The sequence below is a fragment of the Branchiostoma lanceolatum genome, chromosome 4, assembly GCF_035083965.1.
Source record: "Branchiostoma lanceolatum isolate klBraLanc5 chromosome 4, klBraLanc5.hap2, whole genome shotgun sequence".
NCBI classification, from domain to species: domain Eukaryota; kingdom Metazoa; phylum Chordata; class Leptocardii; order Amphioxiformes; family Branchiostomatidae; genus Branchiostoma; species Branchiostoma lanceolatum.
The window spans coordinates 21,474,338-21,495,998 of NC_089725.1; the positions used below are offsets into that span (position 1 = coordinate 21,474,338).

The window sequence follows — 21,661 nt, forward strand, 5'->3', positions numbered from 1 at the left end:
TGACTTAAATGACATGCTTTCCTGTCATTCTATGGTGAATGTAACTAGCATATGGAAAATATACAACTGTGAAAACACAAACAGACAGACCAAAAACAATATTTTCCCATGAATTAGTAGTCTATTTCATTGACCCCATGGCCTTGAATGTCTAGATCTGTCATGTCTGATAAGTGACAAGTTCTACCACATCTGAACTCTACTACCTTTCACTCCTGCAAATCTGACCTATTGTATATATATATATAGGCTCAATCTTCTCACTCACTTCCTGCCACTCTGCTGACAGTGTACTTAGATATGGACACACAAAAGCACAAACATCCAGGCACATGGTCACCGAAAACAAAACATCTGATGTGTACGCAGGCAACAATGCCTTTTGTGGCAAAAATGTCTTGCTGTACATGTATGTTACTTGTACAGTACCTCTTGAGCTTTATCATATTGGATTGTTGTTTTCTCTGACAACTTTGTTAAACTAGATTTATAAGAGAAAGGAAAGAAATGTTACTTGTTCAGTCAGTCAGCCAGCTGTGGAGTTACATGGATAAAAGTTAGCCAATAAGGCCATGAAATCCTCCAAAGGTCACCTTAGACAAAAGCGGTACGACAGCCTTTAATTTGGTGGTGTGCGAATAGAACATAAAATTGCTTTCCCTAAGGGATTCTAAAAGAATATCCATGACTTGTTTGCAAGGGAATGTATGAAGAGCCCATGATTAACAGATTTAGATAGAAAGTTGTTGTGTCTGTAAATATTCAAAGAATCATACCTGGCAACTGATCAGGCAGCTGCTTCAGGCTATCAGAGGAAATTTTGTCAGTTTGCTGGTGCAACTTAACCATATCTATATAGTTTGCTGAGTTTTAAGAAATCAGTAAATGTAAGACTTAGTATAATTTTGGTTCATTTTTATGTAAGACTATGTAGCTCAGATACCCATTTATGGTGCAAGATTGTAATCTTCAACTATTTATAGACTTAATTAACAAGTATCCAAATCAGCTGTCATTCAGCAGCTATAGAAACTATGGCTTTCTTAAAACAGAATACTCAATGGAAAAATATCTTTCCAACAAAGATTTTGAACAACGGTCAGCTGTGTGTAAGATACGAATAAGTGCACATCCACTAGAAATAGAAAAGGGTAGATATAAAAAGCTGCCCGCTCACGAGAGAATGTGTAAGTTTTGTACAATGAACGCAGTGGAAAATGAAATACATTTCCTTTGCCAATGCCCTCTATATGAGGCCGAAAGAAACGATTTATATAAAACAGCTTCCGTTAATTCTCCTAGCTTTCACCATTTGAATAGCTTACAAAAATCCATATCACTACTAAAATCAACAAACCCACTTACGATGAAAAACGTGGGTCTCTTCATTTTCCACTGCCTTCAAAAAAGAAGTCAAACCCAACCATAGTCAACCTTAGTTAACTTAGAACTTTGACAGTAGCCTAGATACCTATTTTTGATTCCCATGTATTCCCATGTACTTGTTTGTCTGCAATTAGCCTTCGGGCATGAACTTGCAATAAAGTTATTATTATATAAAGTTATTATTATTATTATAATACCATTTATAAGAGCCCAGTTAACTTGTACCATTAATAAATTACATTGTTGCTACTGGTACCACCTGTACTATTTTGTACAACTTCTGCCAAAACAAAAGCAAGGCAAAATGCTAAGAGCTCATCACCGCTTATATAATATTGATAACATGATATATGTACAGTAGAATCCGCTTAACTGCACCACCCATTTGTCAGCGTTTTGGGTGCAATTATCCGGTTGGTGCAATTATGCGAAATGCCCAGCTGGACCGCACCACCATGGGAGAGGGGGTGTATTGTTAGTCAGAAACACTAGCACAAAGAAAACAGACGAAATTATTCAGTTATTAACTTTATTTATTAACCCTTTGCTGAAAATAAAGAAATGACTAGACTACGAACCTGTTTTGATTTTGCATTCTTTCATTTTTCCATGCGATCTACCGCATTACAACAAACGTAATGTTACAGGGGAGGCATTCTGAAACATCGTCATGCCACTCATGGGATATCAGTTTCTGTGTTACATTACGTAGAGTGCAGTTGTCGATTTACGTAAATCATGTACCGCCGTGAAACTAGGAATTGAAACTAAAACTTGGTTACTGATTACGGGTGACCCGCCCGGGACCTCCCATACGATTCCTATCAACATAACTGTCAATGGAGACCGCCTTTTTTTGTTACTCTAAACAGTTTTAAACATATTGGCGGTATTGCGCCTTTACACCCGCAGGTATCGGCTCATTTGTACCGCGTTTGCCGATTTTAGCGCACCTTTTCAGTTAACTTGTCGAGGATTTTTGAAAAAAAAATTGTGCAGTTATCCGGCATTGGTGACCATGCGCGGTGCAGATATGCGGAGTCACTAACAATGCAGTGAATGGGAACCGGTTTTGGATATTGGGATTCGGTGCAATTAAATGGAGGGTGCGTTTATCCGAGGTGCAATTAAGTGGCTTCTACTGTACTAAAATTAAGGTCTGCCAACAGACATTTTCCATTTGAATAGTTTTCTATATAAACAGAACGGAAGAAAGATGGTTGTCATAGCTAGTAGTAGAGTCAAGAAAGATACATAATTCAGGCTTTATATTTGTCAACCTTGAACTGGGTGCCTTGCTATTTAAGATTACCGAGGGCACTCGTCTAATTGTTGTTTGTTCCCATGTGACAAATGTGTGCTGTGGCTTTGGGGGTACGAAATTATGTAATGGGCGTTTATGTCATTTGTTTACATAATTCAGGCTTTATATATGTCAACCTTGAACTGGGTGTCTTACTATTTAAGGTTGCTGAGGGGACTCGTCTAATTGTTGTTTGTTGTTCCCATGTGACAAATAGTTGCTGTGGCTTGGGGGGGGGTATGAAATTATGTAATGTGTGGTTATGTTATTTGTTTACACAAGAAAGGTTAACTCTGTCTAGAGGTTTTGCCTATATAGAAAGAATGTCTTTTTATAGTATAGATGGACCAAGATGTGAGCTGCATGTCCTGTGGTTGGTACCATGATCATGTAAAGTGGTGCCGCCATGTCTAGTCCTAAGAAGTTCAGCTCTATTTTGAGTTCATCACACTGCACAAACTGTCTAGTTGACCGCAAAGGAAAATTCACACAATTGGCTGGTACAAATCAAACACCATCATGAAACTAGCTAATTTCAATTATTATCTAGCATACTTCCTCGTAGGAATGACAGCATTGAAAGTACTGCTGCTAACAGTTAACACTATGAGACTTCCACGCATTCCAATGAAGGCTGGTGTGCTTTTATACCAGTACCTTACAGTTGACCTGCCAAGGATAAAGGATAGGGTTTGTAGGTCTTGATGAATATTTCATTACCTTACACCAAGCTGTCCATTCCTATGAGATGACCTTGAAACCTGAAGAGGGATGTAGCACCCTGTGGATACTTGAAATTTCTAGTTCATGACTCATAAATTCCATAATCATGGAATATTGATGTGCCTATTTTTATTTCTCTTACCAATTTCCCATATTCACTTATTGAAGAGTAACTAGAAAGGCAACATTTGCGAGCAAATACAGCATGTTTAGCCATACTCCTCGCCATGCAAAAAATGGACTCTCCCCAAATAACAATGGACCATTCTAAAATACTTGCACTAAAAAAATGAATCACCCCAGTTCAAAACTGAGTCTTCCAGTAGCACCTCAACACAATATGGACCAGTCCACAACCATATCCACTAATTGATTAACACTTCTGCTAAAGAATGGACTTTTTCATAATCATTCCAGCTCAAAATTGAAAGAAATAATTAAAGAATCCTCCCCTTGCAAGAATGGGATATTCCGTGCCATTTCCATGTAAACCAGTCGAAAAATATCCGCTGAAAATTACACTCTTGCGCATAATCAACCCAGTTCAAAATTGAATTAAAAAAGATCAGCCCCAGGGAAGAATGAAGTTTTCCATAGTATACATATGAAGATTTGACAGGAGACGAAGGAAATGACCAAAAACAACATATTTGGGTCAATTCAAAGTCACCGAGAGGGTTTTAATATAATATTTGTAATATGTTTGAACTATTTTGATTAAAAGAATGTCTAAGTCACAACAGTTCTAAAGTGTTCAAACAATTAGAATTGAAACTTATAACATGTTTGAACTCATTTCACATACGTTGGAAACATTTCGAACGTAACTACACAAAAATCTCTTTATTTAGAACAGTTTCAAACCATCTATCCAAATGTTTCAATGTTCGAACAATTTGTAACAAAAGATTTTCACAATTGCCCTCATAAACGAAGGTGCTAAGTCCTCCTGTGTGTTTCTGCCTATTTTCGGTGGCCGCGCTAGACCACCAGCGGATTTGTTTTGACGGAGCGTCACCCGCGCGCGACGATGTACACTGTTCGGCACCGCTAATATCCGGCATTTTCCCGCTCCAAAACACTCCACAAGACCCACGTTTTTAGTGTTTTGCCTCTTGTGCAACACGATTCGATTTGCATTACTAACGGGACGAAAATGATAGAAAAAATTCACCCCGTCCCGGCGTCCGTCCCAAAAACATGAACGACATGAAAATATATTTTCTTACAGATTCAATCACAAAAATCAACAGCATGGGATTCCAAATTTTCGCAACGGCCGACCATTTATCATGGTTGAACTTCCTTCCAAGGCGTGCGATAGATAAACATTCCCGGCACATAATAGTCACTAGTACCAGACTAACGCAAGCTCATGATGATAATAGGGAGAAAGTTTGTCAGTGAAGTTTGGCCACCAGAGGGTACATTCATTTAACGTTGCAAGCTAGCGCAAAGGGGCGAATCATTGACCTTACCGGGGACTGACTCTACTGGCCTAATCATTCCTTTTTTGCCGAATTCTACGATCCATACGCCCGTACGTAGGACATGTAGGAAGGCACCGCCTACCACCCGCCTTTGATCATGTATGAAGTCGGCGGCAGAGAGAGATCATCAATCAATTTTGACAGGAGTGTCGCGCCAGTCTGAGGAGAAACGATCTCCCGTGTTGTGTTGAAGAATTTGGAGTTTGAAAATATCTGGAATAACAAATGCTAGAATAAACATTCACAAAATCATTGATTTAACTTGTTTTCTGTTATAAAATTTCCTAAACTGCAATTTAACCACTGAGTTTAAGGGAACATGGTGTTTTCCCGATAATCACGTTAAATGTTTATGTCCGGTCTTTCCTCCTCGTAAGCAAACTTCAAGCTTGGCCAGGTGCAAGGCACTCGGGGTCAATGACCTGTAGGTCATATGTAGTATTGAAAGTGACAGAAGTGGCAAATATTGTCAAGAAAGCCCAAAATAAATCGTTTTGAATATATGTATGCCAAAAATGGGAATGTAGTCCTTTAAATATTTGTTCAAGCCACATATACAGCAAATTTCAGGTCATTCGGTTGAAATACAAGGGCGCAGGAGGCCAAGATATGCTAAAAATAGCCTAAAAACCTCAATAAAATCACTTTCAAGGTCAATATCAAAAAAAGGAAAAGAACGTACATTGGTTTTTGCCTACATTACCTCTGTACCAAATTTCAGGTCATTTGGTCAAAAAATGACAGAGATGAATCGATTTGAAGATTTGACAGGAGAAGAAACATGAGAGAAAACAATATGTTGAGCCATACTTATGGCTAAACATAATTATCAGTCGCTTCCTCTGGCTAGTAGAGGAATGAAGCAGAGCTCTGAGTCTGACAGAAGCCCTCTGTGCAGTGTTGACAAGTTTGCCATAAGAACACAATGGTTTTCGTGCTTGGTATAGTGGATGTGTCATAAATCTGAACTAGGGCAGACACTATTGACACGAGGGGATAGACTGTCCAGGAAAACAACTGAATATCAAATTACTGCAGCATTACTTCTGTTCCAGATCACTAACCTTGATTCTGTGGGAGGGCCACAGAATTTAGAGTTGTGTTTTGATGAAATGAGTGTTATAGACTGTTGTGAAACCGTTGAGTATGGAAATAAAATTCATCAAAGATAAAATGATACACAAAAATATTTATCCATTTTCATTACAGAAATAAGATGAAAACTATTAATTGAATGTAGCTGTGTGATTCTGTGATTGGTCATGGTAGCAATTTTCTGTGAAATATATGATTGTGTACATCTTACATTCTGGCTACACTTTGGCATACATACATGTACAAGCATGTATGCCAAAATGAAGCCAGATACAATGTACATGATTTTGATTTATATGGACCAGTCACCACTATGACTGAATGTTTAACTGAAGGTCACGTTGAAAACACATAATATGTGCTTAAGTGCATCCAAAATTAGATGTATGCATGGTTTTAACTTTTGTCACGTTGGTAGAATTGGAAATCCTGTGAAAGCCATTTCTAACTTATGTTCATGTCTGCCCAACTACAACCAAAGTTAGAGAGATAGGAATGAATATTTTTCAAAAGTCATTTTTAATGTACATGTAATGTACTACTAGACATGTGAACAGACTTGCAGTCAAAGTTAGGTGAATGTTTTCAGTCTATGTGACCTTTTACCTACTTACATGCAGAGCATTATCCATCTAGCTACAGGCAAAAGGAGCAGTTCCCACGCCTCAGTACTTGACAATGAGTAGATTGCAGTACAGCATGTCAACAAAAGACAATAGGCCCTTAGTCAGCAGTCTGTGTAGCATTCCCACTGTAGGTTGAGATGTAGTTGATTTGACTAATTTACACCATATTCACTATGCTTCTGATCAGATGACTTTGACAATAGTCTGTGATGGATTTTGAAAAGTTTAAAGGTGCAAGAAAATACTGTCATGAAGCTTTTGAAAGCAAGGAATGAATTTTAGAAGCGTGCTGTAGATAGAAATTGTTTTGCAAGGAGAGCCCTAAACTATGATTGAATGATTTACTTTGGCTCAAAACTTCACTTTTGGGTATATTCAACATTGCGTAATACTAATTAAGGCTTTTGAAGATTCCCTATTGCTTCCCTTTAAGATTATCCTTGCATGATATATATTTATGTGTGTTGGATGCCCAATGTTTTTGTTTGCTCACCCTAGCCTGGTGACTGCCTTATGTAACAAGAGGTCTTGTCAGAATATGATAATGCTTCAGTCAACTTTTATTCTTTGTTATTAATAATCTCTTGTGACATGTCGGGTAAATACCAGGACTGTTGGGGAATGCTCATTGTCATAGATCCCAAGTTATTTTTATGTTGGCTGAACAGAAGCACAATACAAATGAAATAGATTGAAATAGAATAGTTTATTTACCTACAGTTTGTGTCTGGGGGGATTTTATGACCTGTTCTTACTGCTGAGACAAAGGCACACCAAATCCGTTTGATTGGTTCTTACACATCATTATAAAATATGTCCCTTTGCATACCTGTTGGGTGTTGTTCCTGGTGGAAAAGGTGCTCTAACACCTGAATGGAAACTGACAAAGTAATTTTAAGTATTGCAGAATAACTTACATACCATTTAAACACTTTTAATGTTATTGCTAAGCTAAAGAATTTTTTATACGAAGGAATAACATTGCCCAGTTCTGAAGGCAGGCTCTTACACAAGTGTGGTTGGAGACCCTGTTAGTGATATCTATTTTTAAGGGAATGCGAACTGAAGTCATATGTTAATACTGGTATATGGCTATGGATTAAATGCTTTACTGGAATTTAACACATTCAAAACTACACTTACTGTTCTGCCTTAACACATGTAACACCAAGAAGCATAAATTTGACACCCCTTCATCGACGTGACACCTCTCCAATTCAACACTTTTGAGTAACCCTCGAGCCAAGTAGAATTCAGCAGGGCAAAACGAAAACTGTTAATTGCATTCCAAGACGAGTTAAGTATAGATTTTAATAAGGTACATTAGTACGGGCATGAAGATTACCTTTGCAACGACAAGCATCAAATACTAGTAACTAACCAGTTCTTACACCAGGTAGTTTGTGGGAGGGGTGGGGCGATCTCCCTGGGGACACTAGTTGCTGTTTGACACTGTCAGCTTGTAATTTTTTTGTCTGATGATTGATGATGAGATTGACAGGGAATGACTTTGGTGTTGTTTAGTGTAGAATTCCATGTTTCCCTTGGAATAGATCTGTGAAAGTTCATAGTGAAAGGTGTATCAGTAATGACAAATGCAGATCAGAAACGTGGTAAACATTGACCACAATGGACTTTGTGATGTGTGATTTAGTGGTGTGTTGCCCAAAAGTGTCAAATTTATGGTTCCTGATTTTATGACTTTGAGGCCACACTGCAGGTCATTTAAAACTCGAATCAAGATTTCTGTTGGAAAGACTTATTTTGTCTAGCGCTTTATAAATGTGTCACAAGTTGAATTTTATTTAGTATTAATTATAAGTGTTATTGTGCTTTGAGACGTAAAGAAGGCATTAGCTATGCACAACAACCATTTTAAGATATGATATAGGGTATCGACAACAGGCATCTTATATACATATAGAATACAACACGGGGTATTCCGTATCACCCGAGGTACCAGCCCGACCGCGGGTCGGATCGCCCGACGGCCGTAGGCCGGAGGGCGATCCGACCCGCGGGAGGGCTGGGACCGAGGGTGATGCGGAATACAACGTGTTGTATTTTATTTATGTCATACCTTGGCCATACCCACCCGAGAAAACACACATTTCAATGCGGAATGCGCCAGAAGTTGAGGGAGTTTTGTGTCCTCGAACAAGAAACTGTAGCAACATTGATTCCAATCTCCGAATCCGGTATTCGAATTTCCGACGACCGCGCAACCGACGCGTTCGAAATGCGTTCGAAATATTCTATGGAAGCCTGTGTGATAACCCTCCCGAACCCTATGTGATCCGGATAGTTATCACACGGTCCGGGACACCCGTATCAGGCCCAGGCATGACATAACATCATTTCTATCGCTAAAATGAACAGTTGCTTCAATTGGTCAGAAAATAAATTTTCAGACTGCAGCTTCTCTTACATGCATGTGAGAAAATCCGAGCAGCGTGGAAATGTTACAGTCTTGCAGCTGCCAGGAGACAAGTGAAAATGTGAAAGCCATCCCAGTTGGAGCAGCCTTTTAGTATTTGTGGATGTACAATTTTCACAACTGGAGCATAAACGGGGTAAATCTAGCGTTCTTTCATTTCACATTATCGATTGCTGACATTTGTTGGATTAATTGAATCCTTGGGATGAATGGGATAAGGTCACTTTTAATGTCACACTATCATCTGTTTGCATTTACTGGATTAATTGAATCCTTGACAGAAAAATTGTTGTAAAGTCATCTGTATCGTAAAGGTTATTAGTTACATCAGGAGATGGCAATAAGTCATTTTTTACACAAATGTCAAACTGTTTTCATTCATCATCATGCCGACTGCTCGTCTGGACTCACTCTGCTGTTTCATTAGTCATCATCATCATCAGTCCCAAAGCTAATCAGGTGTAGGGGCAGCATGATGTTCTGCAGAAGGTTTCTACCTGTGGCGGTCCTTTGCTAGTCCGGTTAGCTACCTTGCTGTCCACTGTCCATCCTGGCCACTCTTAAAGGTCGCTGATCCATGCTCGACGGGGACGCCCCCGTGGCCGCACGCCCACTGCTTTTCCTTCTACTACTGTAAATGCATTTAAGTTTGCATGGTTTTTATTTCGCGCCAAAGGGAAAATGGAGTGTAGCGGTGGTTTTAAGTTTGTGGCAGTGCTATAGTCACATAATTGCTACAGTATTGGACAAAAATGTTCGCGGTGGTTTTAAGTCTGCGGTGAAACGTCGCTGCGAAAACCGCGAACATAAAACCACCAGGTTAATTCTTAATTCATTGTATGTTTTGTAGATTACACATCTGCTACTTTTTATGTGGCTTGACTTGTCTGTATACATCACTGTGATATTCAAACTTCCTGTTGGTGTAGATGTTTCCAGCTTATCCATGCATGTGCATAGTGCCACCTAGCAGGTAAGGTGAGAATTGCAGGATCACAGTAAAAGGTTCAGAATGACTACAATTAGAGTTACCACTTACATTACATGTATTTCTTAAGTATTCACAAGTAACTTGACTTACTTGACTTAATCCTCTTCGCCCCTTCGGGAGCATAGGGCCTCAGTGGTTAGTCTCCACCTCTTCCGGTCTCCGGCGGTCTTCTTTGCCTCTTGCCATGAGGTGTTGGCGCTGTCAAGGTCTTTCCTGACACCTCTCCTCCAGGAGAGCCTTGGTCTACCCCTCTTTCTCTTCCCCTGAGGGTTCCATTCTAATGCTGTTCTTGTAATGGCTGCTGGGGGCTTTCTCAAGGTGTGGCCAACCCACCTCCACTTCCTTCTTCTTATGGTTACTTCGACCGGTTCCTGACCTGTTCTATCAAGGAGCTCTACGTTGCTTATCTTCTTGGGCCACCAGATGCCGAGGATGAAACGCAGTCTTGAATTGATGAAGGTTTGGAGTTTCTTGATGTTAAGTTGAGTCAATCCCCAGGTTTCACAACCGTACAGTAAGACAGACTTTACATTGGCTTCAAGGATCCGCAGTTTGGTTCGTACCGAGATGTTCCTAGCCCTCCAGATGGGTTTAAGCTGAGCAAAGGAAGCCTTTGCCTTCCCTATGCGTGCCTCTACATCCTTGGTGGTCCCTCCATCATTGCTGATTACACTTCCCAGGTACGTGAACTCCTTCACCAACTCTAGCTCCGTTCCTTGGCAGCATACGGGTCTGGCATTCCCTACTGTTTTGACCCTCATCTCCTTTGTTTTGGACGCGCTTATTTTCAGTCCCACTCGGCTTGAGTTTGTTTCTAGCTTCTGGGTTTTCGTCCTCATCTGGCTGATGCTGTGGCTCAACAAGGCGAGATCATCCGCGAAGTCTAAGTCATCTAACATAGTTGTCAGTGTCCACTGTATTCCTGTTCTTCCTTCCTTCGTGGTTTCCCTCATTACCCAGTCCAGTGCAGTGATGAACAGTAGCGGGCTTAATAAACATCCCTGTCGCACTCCGGTGGTCATGTTGAAGGGTTCTGTGAGATCACCTCCGTGAGATACTTGTGCTTGAAAGTTGTTGTAAAAGACTTTGACCATGCTGATGATTTTTGTGGGGATTCCATAGTGATCCAGGATGTTCCAGAGAGTGGACCTGTCTAGCGAATCAAAGGCCTTCTCGTAATCCACAAAGACGGCGTACAGCTGTGAATTAAATTCTGCAGATTGTTCTACTATGATTCTTAAAGTTGCTATCTGGTCACTACAGGATCTGTTTGGACGAAAGCCTGCTTGGTTGTCCCTGAGTTTGCATTCCATGGCCTTTGCTGTCCGGTTAAGAATAATCCTGCATAGTAGCTTGCTGGCGACTGAGAGAAGCATTATGCCACGCCAGTTCTTACACTGGGTCAGGTCTCCTTTCTTGGGTAGTTTAACCAGGATGCCTTTCCTCCAATCTAAGGGAATCCTTTCTTCCTGCCATATTCTAATAAGGAGAGGGTAAAGGGCTTCAACTGACAGACTGCCTGCCTCTTTCCAGGCCTCCGGGGGGATCCCATCTATTCCTGCCGCTTTGCCATTCTTAAGTGAGGCGATGGCCTTACGTATCTCTGCCTTGGTTGGTGGTCCGGTGCGTATATCAAGCACATCCGTTGGAGGTTCTACTTCCGCTGGATCCGGTGGAGGTGTGCGGTTGAGGATCTCTTCAAAGTGTTCTCTCCAGCGTTCCATTTGTTGCTCCTTTACAGTTAGCAGTTGACCGTCTTTATCCTGGACTGGCTTGTCGATCTGTCTTCTTTTACCACTCAGTGTCTTTGTGATTCTGTAGAGGGTTTTCATGTCTTGCTTGGAAGCGGCCTCTTCTGCCTCAGTGGCCTTGTCCGAGATCCACTTCCTCTTGTCTTTCCTGCAGCTTCTCTTTACCTCCCGGTCTGCTCTGTTGTAGAGCTTCATAGCGTTGGCCTTCTGGTTTCTGGTTCTGCTGGTGTCAATGTTCGCTTTTAGGTTGCGTCTTTCCTCCACCTTCTCCCATGTGCCTTGACTCATCCAAGCCTTCTTCTCTCGCTTAACCGTTCCCAGAACCTTTTCGCATGTGCTTGTGTATGCCTCTTTGATGACAGACCATTCCGTTTCGATTTCATCGTCCTCTACCTCTTCCTCTTCATCTGACTTGTATCGTAGGGCATCAAAGCGGTTTGCCAAGGTAAGTACAAACTCCTGTTTTGTTTCCGGGTTTTTCAGCCTGTCTACGTCATACCTAATTGTCTTCTGTGGTTTCTTCCTACAGGCGGCGAGACGTATCCTGCATGTAGCCAGGACCAGATGGTGGTCCGAACCAACATCCGCACTTCTCTTTATTCTGCAGTCTAGCAAGGTTCCACGCCACCGTCTAGATATCGCAATGTGGTCTATCTGGTTCTCAAAGGATCCATCGGGTGATCTCCATGTCACTTTGTGGCTCTCCTTGTGTGGAAACAAGGTGCCACCTATTACCAGGTCGTTCAAGGAGCAGAAGTCGACAAAGAGCTCTCCGTTCTGGTTCATGGTCCCGACGCCATGCTTCCCCATCACTCTCTCATTGCCACTGTCTGCTGATCCCACTTTGGCGTTCATGTCCCCCATGAGAATGGTGATGTCTCTCCTCTTACGTTTGGCCATGGTGGCTTGCAGCTGTTCGTAAAAACTTTCCTTATCTGCTTCGCTTGCATCGTTGGTAGGGGCGTAAGCTTGTATGATTGTGGTGTCTTGACAGCGGGATGTGAACCTTGCCATGATGATCCTTTCTGAGATAGGTTCCCACTCCTTCAGACTCCGTGCACTAGCCTTTGACATGATGAATCCTACTCCTCTTACATGTGTCGGGTTTCTCCACTCTGCAGGGTAGTCTTGCCACTTCCTAACCATCTCGTTTCGCTTAAACCAACTATTTCTAAATCTAATCTCTTCATCTCTGCAGCTACTTGATGAATTCTACCAGCTTGATAAAGAGTTCTAACATTCCATGTTGCAATGTTAGTACGGTATTTGGGGGACAAGAGCTTCGGTCGATGAGACGTCATAGGCTGTCCTCCTCCAGAAGTGTCACTAAAACTATCAACATGCCTCGTCCCGCTCTGAGTTAGTCCTCTGGCAGGTTGAGACCTTCGCACTGAGGTTTTCGTAATCGGTTGCCATATACATGACTATCCACCTGTGGGAGATTAACCCAGTGGCTTCCACGTGCACCCATTGGCCTCAGGGATTGCCGATGTTTTTGCGTTACCCTGAGTTCACCCCTGCACCACGGTGAGGCACACTCTCCTGAGTGTGGGGACTGCGGCAGCCGCGAGATCCCTAGGTGCTCCGACTTCACAGGGGATTCACAAGTAACATGGTAGACTATTTAGCAAACAGAGAAGTACGAAACTGTGTTGTACCAGTTATTTTGCATATATTCAGAATTAGAGTCAACAATAAACACTGAATATCATATTCATAACTAGAGTTCCACGACCTCATACCTTTGCCAATGAAGTTAATCTTTTTGAGTAGCATATTATAGATGTTTCTCAATGATTATGCAACCAAGGTCCTCATTTTTTATAAATTGTTAAGTACTAAGGTCCTCATTACCTTCGCGACGAATGGTTTCGTCGAGTAGGTTATTCGATGATGCTTGTCTGTGTGTCTGTTAGTGAACAGAATAAGTCGAGAACGCCTGGATGGTTTGTTGTCGTATTTGGTGTGTCGGTGTGTATGTGGGAAATCTCAAGATGATTAGATTTTGGGCGAAGTGTTTTGCATAATTAACGAGAAAAGTGTAAAAATGTGTTAGATTGTATGCTCATACTATGCTTTCTGGTTGCGACGTGTGGGCTGTATTGTTTCAGGGGATATTGACACGGGTAAATGGGTGCAAAGTTGGTCATGAGGGGTCATGAGGCAGGCAGGAAACGTCAGTTACTGCCAGGGACAAATTGGCTATCAGCCAGCTGTAGGGCAGATACAAGAGATAGACTTGCCCATATAGGCAGTAATGCTTTAAAGCACTAAAACAAGGGCTCAGAAAAGGATTCACCTTAATTGCAAGCCCCCAAAATTCTTATGCACCAGAAAGCCACATCTGTCTACTTTAGAATCATGCAAAGAAAATAGACAGTTGACCAGCTCGTTCTCTCGTAACAGCTGACAGACGAAAACAATCGTCAACTTTGACCTACTCCCAGCCTGGAAGAGTCCACTCGGAGCATGTGAAACCAAACCACAAAGATATCTCCTTACACCAATTAAAAGACTGAAACATACAAATTTTGACCAAAGTTGGATATACACGGCCTTATATGAGTAAGAACAGTCATTAATGCAGTGCCACAGCATGGGAATACCGAGCATGTCTGTGTGTCTGTTAGTGAACACGATAAGTCGAGAATTCTTGGAAGGATTGTCTTGGTATTTGGTATGTTGGTAGGTCTCGATGAAACCTGAAAATGATTAGATTTTGGGCCCCCTATCGGCTTGTTACGGTACTGCAGCGGAACTTCCTGTTATGATATCTCGTGTTGTGGACATGCTATGGAACTGATTTTTGAGTGGTAGATAGCTCGTTGGGCAGAGAGTAAGTGGTATAGGTTTGGGCCCCCTAGCAACTTTTTTGGAACTGCAGGGGTAGGTTTTGCTTCAGACTTTGAAAGGGAATAACTCAAGAAGGGCTTGATGGAAGGTCATGATTTTTTGCATGTACATAGCTTGAGCGATGATGTACATGATTGGATACTTATTATGCAAATCAGTAACTAATTTGCATAATTAATGAGGAAAGTTTATACATTCACCAATTTCCATGATAGGACTCGCAAACATGTGACATATGTAACTGAGGAAGAGAGAAATATTAATAGATATCAGCTATGCAAATGAGAACCTCATTTACATAATTAATGAGAAAATAATATAACTCGAGATGGGCTTGATGGATGGTCATGATTTTTGGTATGTAGATAGCTTATGTGGTGCTTTGTATGATTGGATGATAATTATGCAAATCAGATTATAATTAATGAGGCAATTTTAAAAACCTGCTGTGTTCCATGATATGACTATTCAAATATGTGACATTTGTAACTGAGGAAGAGAGGAATGTCAATAGATAGAAATTATGCAAATGTAGGCCTAATTTGCATAATTCATGAGAAACTACTATCATTCCATACTAGTAAATAACGGCAATTTCATACTTGTTGCATTTAGAAGTTGTGTGAATGTGAACACCATTGAATCAAATTATGCTAATAAGGAGCTTATTTGCATTATTGATGAAAAATGTTAGCATAACCTTCTTTGTTAAGCTCATAATCATAACAAGGAGGTTTGGACAACTTATGTTATTTGGGTGAGGAGGACCAACTGGTATGATTTTTGATTGATGAAAAACACTCCTAATACGTCAGTCATAAAGGTCAAAATCATTTGGCGAAGGTATGAGGTCGTAGAACTCTTGTTTTTTATAAATTGTTAAGTACCGGTAGATCATCTTCTCTACCCAAATAACACAAGTTGTTGGAGCTATTAAATTCTTATTAGGCAAAGAAAGTTGGCATTTCCTCATAACTTAAGTAAATGAAGTTTTTATTTGAATGATTTATCTCCAATGATGAGCTATCTACCACTGAAATATCAAAACCGGAAGTTCTGCTTTAGTACAACTGCAGGCCGCTAGGTGGCTCAATATTTGATCATTTTGATATCTCATCAAGACCTACCCACATACCAAGTATCAAGACAATCCATCTAGGCATTCTAGAGTTATCGTATTCACAGACACACAAACAGACACACAGACACACACACATAAATGCTCCTGACATCATAACCCTCTTGGTGAAAGTAATAACAACAGTGACTGCAGTATTAGCAGCATCTGTTAGGTGGTGCCATGTTACCATTGCTTTTACTTTTATGAAGATGCGCATGTGTTTTATATATATGCACTTGGTATACTTGGAAACACTCCTGAAAGAGTTCTTCTAGCACGAGAATGGAAATTTCATTGGTATATTTCAGGTACTACATGTATGAAAACCCACATTAATTTTGAAGGTTATTATGTAACCATTTTAGTCTGACTTCTACCAAGGACATTTTATAATGTCCTTGCTTCTAAATGTTTTGTTAGAAGTAGATAGTTTTGCAAAAGCAAAGTTGACAGTTATCAATAAGCATTTTGAGTATCTGGTGTTGTTTATCCAGACATAATAAAAGGAAGGAAGGAAGGAAGACTGAAGATTGGGCACAATTTTTGTCTCATTTGCGCATTGTGCAAAAATGTGGGTTGGGATGTATCTGACCATTTCAAAAGGTGCATAGGTACATAACGTAACATTACTGCATGCTGTTAAGGATCTTTATCTTATTGTGTTATTTGCATAACAAATGATTGCAATTGTAAATACTGATCAGTTATATTGTATGGTAGCAATGGAGGTATAAAGATAACATCATAGAGTGACTGTGTGTCCATTGTTAATGATTTATAGTGCAATGAGACAGGGCAATGCAAGCGTTCTGTAAGGACCATGACCTACTTGTTTTGCATAATTGATCCACAAAGCTGACACGGAGGTGCTAAGGTCTACAAACAAAAAGAGCTTAGAATTCTTGCCAAACAGGATTGTCATGTTATGGTAATAATGTTATGATTAAGAAGCTGTTTGTAAACACTTTGGGTGAGCTAAATCCATTTGATAAAGGATAACATCATGTACATTGCTAAATCATTGGGCAGTCCAACCGCAAGGTAATGTTTCTGTACTCTCGGCTCAAAATCCTTTTTTTTTTTTGCAATGTTGCATGTTGCAGAAATTTCACTTGCAATTTGGAAAAAAATTTCTGAAAATGCTTGTGCTAGTGTTCGGAACTTCCTATATCAATAGAGGTGTTCGAAGACCTCATACGTCCATGAAATTAGAGCCTTTGTTGATTTATTGTTTTATCTTTTTCACTGATTATGCAATTAAGGCTGTAATTAGCATAATCTAATTTAACTGATGGTCTTTTCTACCAAAATCACATATATTGCATGTGTAAAAGTCATTTACTTTGTTAACATTTCATCATAAATCATTGAATTTCCTCATTGATTATGTAAATTAAGTCCTAATTGTGTACATGTCTGCCTACTAAGCTACCCACATACCGAATATCTCATGGAAACCTACACAGCTTCTTCCTTATGTCAACACCTACATGCCACTAATAAATCAAGATCACAGTAAGTCCAGGACCAAATATATTGCTGCTGCAGTACCAGGGTCAACCACCAGAGGACCTAAAATCATATCAAAATGGTCAGGTTCATAACACCTACCAGTACCCATGTACAAAATAGATTGCAATCTATCCAGAGGGTCTTAAGATACTAGGCCAGAAAAACACAAATGAAAACACAACAAGAAAAACAACCCTGCAGGTCCACAGCAACCTGCTAGGGGACCCAAATTTACACCACTTCACCTTTATGTCTATGTCATCACCTACCAGCCACCTAAAAATCAAGACCACAGCATGTCCAGGACCAATGATGTTTAAAAATCATTGCTGCTGCAGTGCCAGGGTCAATTACCAGGAGGCCCAAAATCGACATTCACCATCAGGTTCACCCCACCTACCAAATACCATCGCAATCCATCTGGCGGCTCTTGAGATACGTATACATCCCCATACACCATCCAGAGTGAAAACTATACTTCCATTTTTCATGGAGATGATAACATGCCATATTGGCTTTGGTGCACATTGTTGATAAATAAAGCTAAATGCAATTTGAAGGTTGCATGTGGGTTTATCAGCTCCTGTTGTACATAGTACTACCTTAGAATCTAAACATGAAATTCAACTAGTTCTGAATGCCCAAGCTTCTCTTCCTCCCCCTGCTCTCCATTCTACCCTGAGGTTTATCTAATTCCTTGTATCTCATTCATAATAACAAACACCGGGGAGCAAAGTTATTCCTCCCTTACTGCTGAACTGAGCTACTTGTGGCTAAATTCACTCCCATATGAAATTTTGTTTTGGGATTCATTAAGCATGTTCAGTTGTTTCATGACTCTGCTTAAGTTTTTACCTTAGCTCAGAGTCCACTTTTGTCAAGGCCTGCAGTTGATAACAGAATTATTGTATTAGGACAATTTCAGTGATATATCAACTTTTGGTATTCAAACCCTTGTTTTTGAACAGAATTTTTGTGTTGGAAAATTTCAATAGCTTTCTTCAATGTTGTCAGACTAATAATTATAATCAAGTCCAAACTCAGCAATTTGTACCAATGTACAACTCAGATAAGGTGTACATGTGTTGGTATATAGCACTTTGCAAGTATTTGTGACACTGAGCTATGACCTACAGAAGTCAGATGTTTGCTTAAGACTAGACCAATTTTTCAAGTTGCCAGTTAAACCAGGCTTGTTATTTAAAAGGGTTTTCTTTAAATCTAGGTTAAGGGTATACTGATAATAATCTTCATCGTTGAAGGTGTAAAGCAATGTTCCATTTCTCTGCCTAGTTGTGCTGCACGTAAGACCCATCCATCTAAGCCCTATCAGGTTTTGTGGTTTACAAACATAAACAAAATGTTGAGTTGGTGATATTATTTCCCATAGTGATAAACTAGAAAAGAAAAGAAACAGACATCCTTTTTTATTTTTTCCCTATTTAATAACAGTTGAATGATTTTCATATATTGACCACCAGGGCCATGTTGAATATATGTGATCATACTTTTTCACGAGTTCAGAATGTTCCAGAATTTAATTGTTTACATATCCAGCTGCATGTTTGAGTCCACATCACTACATATACATAGCAGCTAGCACTTTTTAAAAATAAAGGTACAGTGCCTGCCTTCTTCTGTGTAAGTAAATATCTCCTTTTGTGTTAGCCATGGACCAAAATAACCTGCTTTATTTTGTCCTTCCTTTATTTATTCTATTGGGCCTGCAGATGTGGTCTAAATAGGTCAGCAATCCTGTCCAGGTCGCTGGTGCTCTGGCCTTGACAATTGAGGTTTGTCACATATCGGATATCTGTGCTGGGGCACCGATGGGATTTTCACTCCAGTGTTCATGGCAGATTACAATGTTCCAGTGGATTTCCCAATCGTTATCTTTTGTCTATAAACAAGATTTCTTTGTTGAAAAGTAGGTTGTGACCCAAGAAAGGCAGGTGCAAGTGATTTACAAAGAAATGCAGCCTCTCCCACCTGCCCGTTCCCATGATGCCATGGTGTAGGTTACTGAAGGTCACCAGGCATGCACGGAGATATGTCCTAGTTTGACACACACCCTGACGGAAGTCGGACGTTCTGGTTTCTGCTGGTGAAAAGGTGTTTACAGGCAGCTGTAAAGAGTTCCCCTGTGTGGACTCATATGGAGATATATCTCTGTGCCAGACAGATCAATCCTGCAGTGTGACAACTTGGGCTGTATTTTCCTGAGACTTCAAGAGCCGGAGCTGGTGTTCAATGAAGTCTCAAGGACATATGTGGTTGCAGGAGCATGATCAACTTGATCCTTCCTCAACCATGTACCCTCAGTCCCACCACATGTGTTCTTGTTGTTTAAAAAGGTGGGTGTTATCTGTGTTCATGTCTTGTTTTTAAGGACTGACACAGCTGATTGTTTGAATGATTGATTAATTGTGAGGGTTTTTTGTGTGTTCTGGAGGTGTCTGAAATGTGGGTTAAAGATTTAAACTATGATTTCCAGATGTTTTTTTTTCTCATTTGTTGTTTACCTGTATTCGTTCCATGAATGGAAATGTGATGTAAAATAACGTCAATACCACATACAGGTATGATGTCACTGTTGATGATTGTTTGGTGGGAACCCTTAAACTAGGCCATTGGCCTTCTATAACCTCTCCAAAACATGTCGCTTGAGGACAAAGACAACAATCCAGGGGTTGTAATGATGTTTCCTTTCCGACATGGAAGTTGTTTGTTTTTGACAGTGACTGATAGTTGTGAATTCTTGCATTCATCAGACCAGAGACTTATGTGGGCAAAATACTTCGATAATAAACATTGTGGCAGGCATTCTGTGTATTTGTAGAGTGATACCTTAGGTTAGGATTCATGTATCCTGCCAACCATGAGGGCCATGCATTATTTGTATTTCTAGGTTAAGGGCCATTTTAAATAGGATTAGTGCACATTCGTCTTATTGCATTAGCGCCATTTAGTGGCCTCCCTTAGAATAAATGTGGTCTGTCAACAGCGATGTCTCTTTCAGTTTGTTTTGGGTTAGAAATCAGTCTGTAACACAAGTACGTGTAAATCTGTGTGAAAATGGTGGCTGTGTATGAAAACAAAACAAAACAAAAAACATCTGAAACCAAAATGTGGTTGTTAAGCTTTCATTCAAGTTGAATCAAGCAATTGAAAAAGGGAGGGTTAGCATGTTTTAATGAGAAGAATTTAAGGCTCGTGTTAAGAAATACACATTTAAATCTTGATTATTTAAGAGAGACTGAGTGGAAGGAAAGAAAAGAGAAGTAGAAAAAGGAGGAGGGGACAAAAAGAAAAGGCAATTTTCTTGTATTATTTGACAGTTTTGTTTTACATCTAATAACTGGTCAGACATAATAGAACAGCATGAAGTACTTCTTAATAAATAAGATTAAGAACTAATATTAATGAAAAGTCCATGATTAAATTCATAAATGCTTCAAAATGAGATATTTGCCTGAATGAATACAGAGTAAAAGTAAGATATAACAGTTCGTTGCTGTAAAGGACATAACTGTAAAGAACAGCCCATAAAGGCCATGTAACCTTACAGATTATGATATTCTAGCTAATATACCGCAAACGTGAAAAGGTACCTGGACGTACTCTCCAAGCAGAAGATGGGTTCCAGCACGTTTTTGACGTGTTTTTAGGCGTTTTTGTCGGGCTTTCTACTTTGTCATTTTTTTTTGTCTAGCCAAAAAAAAAGACCAAGTAGAAAGCCTGACAAAAACACCTAAAAACACGTCAAAAACCTGCCGGAACCCATCCTCGGCTTGGAGAGTACCTGGATGTACTTGTCATATGTGTTTTGATTTTGTATTGATGCAAAGTATTATTCAGAATACCATGAGTGGTAGCCAGAGTCAAATTTCCTTTAGTTTTGGCTTCTTTTCTTGTAATAATATTTCTGTCAGTCACTGATGTCCCCCTTCTCATCGTTACTACTGTAAATTCTTATTGGCATCGTTGCAATACCCAGTACTATTTGTGACGAGATTGTCCCACCGTTGTCATTAATAACATTTTTGCTGTAGGGCGTTTTAATGTAATTGATTTTCTTGACTATATATGTTGCTTATAATGGTTGTAAAACAGGTATAATTCTCACCTACTGTGTACCTGTTATCAGACTTTTCCGTAACTCAAGCCCCATAATTACAATTTGATGAGTTTATTGTGCACTTATACTACCCTGTTGGTCTGTGATGATGGTTGTGAATTACTGCTGTGTGTCTTGAATTGTGAGCAGGTCAGTGATCTCAGTGCTTTATAGGCAAACATTCTGCCAAAGCGTTTGTAATTTGGTACAAGTATAGAATTAGAAAGGTGTGATCAACTGCGGGACTTTAAATGGGT

The 21,661-nt window shown here is 40.0% G+C and overlaps 1 protein-coding gene across 2 annotated transcripts in view; it reads left to right on the forward strand.

Moving 5' to 3' along the window:
• LOC136433319 (uncharacterized) overlaps window positions 1–21,661 on the forward strand; it is a 52,489-nt gene that overhangs the window by 8,128 nt on the left and 22,700 nt on the right. The window contains exon 1 of one of the 2 annotated variants that reach the window (XM_066425400.1): window positions 19,334–19,641. The exons of the other annotated variant lie outside the window; for it this stretch is intronic. Coding sequence (XP_066281497.1) covers window positions 19,538–19,641 — 104 coding nt within the window. The 5' untranslated portion in view covers window positions 19,334–19,537. Of the gene's footprint in view, window positions 1–19,333; window positions 19,642–21,661 lie in introns of those variants that run through there. 2 annotated transcript variants of the gene reach the window in all.